This window comes from Anopheles darlingi, chromosome 2 (assembly GCF_943734745.1).
Source record: "Anopheles darlingi chromosome 2, idAnoDarlMG_H_01, whole genome shotgun sequence".
Classification (NCBI taxonomy): Eukaryota; Metazoa; Arthropoda; class Insecta; order Diptera; family Culicidae; genus Anopheles; species Anopheles darlingi.
The window spans coordinates 46584403-46590997 of record NC_064874.1 but is presented as its reverse complement, the minus strand read 5'-3'; the positions used below and the strand labels follow the sequence as shown (position 1 = coordinate 46590997).

General features: G+C 49.0%; 1 protein-coding gene across 1 annotated transcript in view; it reads right to left on the bottom strand.

The window, feature by feature from the left end:
• Positions 1–4812: 4812 nt before the first annotated feature.
• LOC125950688 (translation initiation factor IF-2, mitochondrial) overlaps positions 4813–6595 on the bottom strand; it is a 2372-nt gene continuing 589 nt past the window's right edge. The window contains exon 2 of the mRNA XM_049678908.1: positions 4813–6595. This exon is cut by the window's right edge and continues 345 nt beyond it. Within this exon, the coding sequence (XP_049534865.1) occupies positions 4885–6595 (1711 nt within the window). The 3' untranslated portion in view covers positions 4813–4884.

The window sequence follows — 6595 nt, the reverse complement described above, 5'->3', positions numbered from 1 at the left end:
GCAGCTTCTTCGTGACGTCTGCAATCCCTACACCACACATCAACTGAAGTCGCGACCACTCTCCTCGACACTCGATTGGCGAATCGCGAAATGCGACAATTCGCTGGCGCGCATCTTCAGAAGCGACGCAGAACGTTCGTTTAATGCACTCCAGAATGCGTTTTGAGGTCTTTTGTCTTTCGTGTCGTCTTCTGTCTGCTGCAGCCGCTGTCTTTTTCGGTGCCGGTTTCGTGCAGTGTGCAAGCGCAAAAAACGCCAGATTGCACGCCCGTTTGCCCCAGCCAGAAGTTTTCTCTTTCATTAACTCATTTTAATGGCACTCCATTAGGCGAAAGGGCGCACTGTGTCTGTGTTTTTCTGTGCGCATCATCAGGTTCATCATGCGCGGTTCGCTCTCGATTCCGAACCCACCACCGTTCTGTCGGTCTTGCGTTCCAAATGTAGGTCTGGCCGAAGGCACAGAGCGCAAACACTTGGCGTCTCGTCGAGATTTGTGGTCAAAGTGGGGAGCATCAGTGTGCATCCCCGGAAGGAATCCCACGGACACCAAGCCGTTCAGCGGACCTCGCAAGTTGCAACATGCAGCCAACGCACAAACGCATGTAAAGGGTGTGTGGAGGCTGCAGCTTCCTGCCGCCGCTTCGCCAAATGAACACCCCTAAAACCTAAACGACCGCTGGAGCGTAGTAATTATCATTATCAAATTTATCTCAACGCTCTCGCCGCCTCTCGCATCCCCCCTTGCACAGCGCTCCGGGTTCCGCCTCGACTCGAACCGAATTCCAACCTTTCGCAACCTGCGTTGCGCACCGATGAAGAGGATGGCCTGGCCTGGAGGATTGTGAAACTGTAGACGACGTTGACCAGACACACATACACACTGACTGCCGGGGTTGTCGATTGCCGGGGCGCAACTCTGAAGAACTCTGAAGATGGATTAAAATAGTTTTTGTTTTCTTCTGCGAAAGATGTGAGGGGGGCATGCAGCTCTCAAGAAATGCATGACTCTCCGATGACCGATGCGTTTCAGCCAAAATGGTCGTCGGTTGTTCGACCGTGCCGTATAACAAACCTTTGGTCGATTGACGTTCGTTTGGATGCTTGATAGCGCGAGTGGCGAAGAACTTCCCTACGTTATCTACATGTATCGTGCATGTAGAACGTGCACTTTGAGCAACTGAGAAACAGTGAGAGAACGAAGCAGTACAGCAACTGCATTCGTTACATCCCGGTTTTTCTTCCAGCAACTTCATACTCACTACATTGTTTCATCTCCTCCGCTGACACGTGCTCATCTCGAGCTGACCAAGTCGGTCGATACGATCATATCCCCCCGTGACGATATTTCATCAGAACGCGCGCCCGGTTCCAGGGTTATGCCGTAAGAGGTAAACAGTGGTCCTCGTCTCGGTCCAGGAGCGCGAGTAGTCTGCGGGAACTTCTTTAGTAGATATTTGTTTATGGGAAGGGAAAAACTTCGAATTCGAACAAACAAACCATGTGCTGGTGGCCATCATTGCTGGAACGGGAACCGAAGGTACTCTGCGCGATTGGCACGGCCGCGTGGATACCCGTGAACCGTGTCCGTGTCCGTGTCATCCATCTGGCTGAAGCATTCCGGACGAATCAATCGATCCGGGAACGCCGGCCATCCACCAGCATATGCACATTGTTAGACCACTGCAACAAAAGAGAAGAAAGAACCAAAGCCATACCAACGCAACCTTGTTCCATCGCCGGCACTCATCACCGTCGTCGTCGTCGTCGTCATCATCTGTGGCGGAATCGGAAATGATTGATCTTGAGCCGCGTTTCGTTGGTTTCGAGCTCGTACCAACACGCTCGACCAATCCCGAGCCAAACCGTCGCCAGGCAGCGCGAACCGTACGCAGCGACCGGCACAATTTGTCTGCAGTGCATTCCGGGGGATGTGGTGCAACGGTCAAATGAAATTGAAAAGCCCCCCGCGGCCACCCCGCCCCTGCGATGCGTCGCCCGTCGCGGGTCCATCGGGAGTTCGTCGGGATTTTCATTTCCATTGCACTCGGACGCATCTGATGTCTCATTCCGATGGTCTGTCGGTCTGCACTGGTCTCCAGTGAGGAAGAACTGCTCCAGCCGCTGCCTCCGCTACTTCCCGGGAGTCATCTGACTGGAAAATTACATATCTGCTGCCATCTATCTTCGGACGACGATGTGGTTCAAGGTAAACTCGGGCTGACGAAATCTCGGGGATTCTCTGCTCCGGTCTTGGGCTGCGCATCCGAGTCCGTAAACAGAGCGTACCGTCTGTCGCGGCTGGCACACTGTTGTGGGGTGCAACGCCTCTTCGCCAATACACTTTCTGCTGCTCTCGCGCTAGTTCCATCTTGCGTGATCGACGGTGGCTAGGGCGGAAGGCTAGGGGCTAGGGCGGTGGAAGAAATGCAGGAAACCACGATGATATTCATTCTTTGCTGGAACCACCAGAACATGCTCATCCGCGGTGCGCTTCCCTTGCGATCATCGGATTGTTTGTTTTCCTTCTCGGTGGGTAGCGCTTGGGTTTCCCATCGGACCGAAAGCGTGGTCGGTTTGCGCGCCCGATGCCACAGTAGTAGTAGAACACTTGTCCTCGGCGGTAGCTGTGGGACCATTTTTAAAATATCGGCCAGCAGCAGCATCAGCAGCCGCAGCAGTCACAACGGTAGAGGAGGGAAACTATTTACGGCTCTGGGCCCCGTCCGTTTACTTAACATTCCAGCACTTTCAGTAAATAATGGTTACCTCATCCGCCGCTCATTATCGATGCTCAGAATCGATGTTTTGCCGTCTAAGAATGGAACGGTTTCAGGAGGGCTGCAGGAGGCCTCCTGGAGCGCACCAGTGCTGTACGCAATCCATCCCAATCCATTCCAATCCATTATGAAGATTGTCACGTTGGTAGGAAGATTAGGTAGATTGAGGAAAATCACAAACCCGGTTGCTCGGTAATTTTATCTTTGTCTATTCTCGTATCAACGCATGTTGAGGAGCATGATTGCAGTGTGATAAACATATAAAAGGGGTAGTTCCTTTAGAATTTTGATAAAATCTTATTTACAACGTTTACCCAGCTTCATTTGATTTTCATTCAAGCATCGTGTCTCTTATCACACATCGTTGGTCAAGGTTCGGCCACGTGGTTTTACCGTTAAGCTCTGATTTATAACTTGTCACGTGTTTTACTAATGTGAAACGGCTGGTAGACGCAAACAATCTTTCCAAACAGTTTTATATAATTTTTCATAGAAATAATAATGACTCTTTGATTCTTTGGATAACAGAAAGCTAGATTGTTTGGGATCTTTAATATTTCTTTTAGTTTAATTTTAATATAATTTTCTTTTTAAAGATCAGCATTCAGCTCATTTCAATAGAAACAGAAGATCAATTAAATAGAACATTGTATTTATTAATCAACAAAGTCTGCAGTAAAACGAACTATGTTTCCTCATAACTTCGTCCGGAAACGTGATTGAAGTCCAGGATTAGGGTTTTTTGATAGGGTACAAGTTATTGAAGTATCGATAGTTCTTAGTGGCGATAGTATAAACTTTAAGATGCGTTATGTTGATGATTGGCATTGGTTACAAGACAAATTAACACATTATTCATTGAAGACACTCAAAATCCAACCTTAATGATAAATTACGAACATTTTTTGCACTAGCTTGACCTTGAAAAATTATTGATCAAAAACCTGTCGTTGTTCGATGGGTTTTTATCAATAATTTTTTGAGTTTAGAAAAAAGCCGTGAAAACGATTAAGAGATGGTGGGTGCTTCTCTTAAATTTGTTCATCTTTTCCTTCAGCTGGGCGCCTTCACCTTCAGTACTGGGACGTTTTCTCAAAGTCAGCCGCCGGCACTAGCCTCTCCTGGCGTGCCAGAGCTGGTTGAGTTCCTTTCGTCTGGGAACCTCAGCCAGCAATTAACAGCAAGAGCGGCCGGCGCTATTCGAGTGGGTGTGGATAGGGAGGAACGGCGTACTGGGCGACGAAGAAAATCGGCCGAATTATAGATTATAGAATTATTATAGATATAGTAGTTAGTAAGTGTAGTGTAGTTAGTTTCTAGTGAGGTAGGTAGGTAGTTAATTAGTGAGGTAGTTTTAAGGAAATTATCAGTGTAAGGTTTACGCAAACTGCCTAAAAGCAAGGACGAAGTTAGGAAAATGAACAGCTAGGCTATTGACCGCTTTGCATTGAGCCGCCACAACTTTGCTAGAGGAACCAGAGTGACCAAAATTCGCGCCTCGCTACCTCCTGCCAAATGACCTGCGGAAGGAACTTAATGTGGAAGCTGAAGATTGGAGCAGCACAGAAAAGGCACAACGCCTCAAAGACGATTGTTAACCTAGGCGGCGTCCGTGATAGTTCGTAGGTTGCGTCTGTGAGTTGTTTTTTTTTTGTGGAAACACCCAATAAACTAGTCTAATGTCGTCGTAACGGCGAAGAAGCTTCAAGTTTTAGTCGACGACGAAACGGGAATAGGCACCTTAAACACAAAATTCATCGGCAGATTTAAAAAATCGTCAACGCCCTGTGTTTCGCTCTCCGTTTTTCGACTTCTTTGCGACGCTAGCGCGACTAGTGGCCACACGGGCTGCTCTTGAATTTGAACGTTTGAATTTTGAACGTTCAACCGTTATTTACTTTCGCAACCGTATAAGGGATCCATCCGTTCCGGTTGGATAAGAACCGATATCCGGAACACGGCAATATTTCTTTCATTAAACGCCGACCCATCGGAAAATGTACATCACAAAAGACAGAGCAAAGAATTTCAATCACTTTGTTCTTATATTAATTAAGCAGCAGTTATTCGAACGACAACGACAAACGGCAGTCAACATAACATTTGGCTAAAATCCCGGATCCCACTCTGTCTCCTGAGGTTGCTTATTGATCTGATAACAGACTATCGTATCTCCCACTTTCAGTTCGATCGACTGATCCATTAACCGGAGTCCACACTCGACGTCCTTCTTGATGCTATCCACTTCATTCTTCAAATGTCTCATCGACTCCAAACTCAGCCCCTCAGCAAGTAACTCTCCGTTTCTCCTTATCTTGTATTTGTGTGATTTTTTCAGCAGTCCTTTGGTACAGCGACACCCGAGCACCGTGACCTTTCGTCGCCCTTCGTTGATATCGAACAGCTGTAAGACGTTCGCCTCGCCAACCTCTTCCTCTACATCCACCAGGGGTAGTTTGGCGTTGATTTCCTTCTTCAAATCATCCACCAACCGGTAGATGATGTTTGTCGGCCGGATCGACACCTCCGGGATTGGTTTCTTTGGAACATTCACCGAAAATGCATAGATAAGAGCATCAAATAGTCGGGCCAGCTCGACATCACTCTCATTCACATCTCCAACCGCATAATGAATCACATCCAATCGGCACCGCTCGTTATCATCGTACGTGTCCAGAACATCGAGAATGGCTTCCACCGAACCATGCACATCTCCCTTGACGATCACGTTCACCCGCGGTGTACCATCGTCGCTGACCGACTCTTTCGCTCGCGGTCCTTGCTGTTTCCGTCGGTAGTATCCCGAGAGTCGTGCTTTTTCACGCTCCGCTTTGTACTGATCCTCGTGTTCCTTGCGTTTCTGATTGATTGCCTCTGCGTCGGTCAACGCCTTCTCGACCATCGCCTGATTTGCGCGCCAACGAAGCACCGAATGCGCCATCTTTTCCGAATCAACCTCCAGTATCTGTTCACCGGCCACGGGCAGCTCACGCCAGCCAAGAATCTCGACCGGCATACCGGGTGTAACGGACATTACTGGTTGTCCGGCATGATCGAACAGTCCGCGCACTTTGGCCCATGCTTGACCACTCACTAGTACCGCACCTTTACGGAGTGTTCCGCGAGAAACGATGGCCGTCGACAGTTTGCCTCGATGGGAATCGACTTTCGATTCCACCACGACACCCTCGACTGGACCTTCGTACTCTCCTTTTAGGCCCATCAACGTGGCTTGCGTGCTTACGGCTTCCGTCAGCTCGTCCAGGTTGGTTCCATGCAGAGCAGATACACCGACAGCAATCGTATCCCCTCCGTAGCCCTCTATCGCAAGTCCGTACTGAGCGAGTTCCTTCTTTACGCGCTCAATATTCGCTCCCGGTTTATCGATCTTATTGATGGCTACTATGATCGGTACCGATTGTTCCTTGGCTAATCGGAGAACTTCCTTCGTTTGCTCCATTACACCATCTTCAGCAGCAACGACCAGCACAATGATGTCCGTTAAATATGCACCTCGTGCACGCATCGCACTAAACGCTGCGTGGCCCGGAGTGTCCAGAAAGGTAACCTTCTCACCGTTGTCCAGTTCGACTGTAAAGGCGCCGATGTGTTGCGTAATGCCTCCAGCTTCACCAGCAGCCACCGAAGCACCACGTAACGAATCAAGTAGAGTCGTTTTTCCGTGATCTACGTGTCCCATAACCGTCACCACGGGTGGACGATCTTTCAGGTTCTCCGGAGCAGGCGGTGGACGCGGTACCACATCACGATCCTTCTGCACTTCCTCTTCCACTGCCGGAGCTGCCACAATCTTCGTC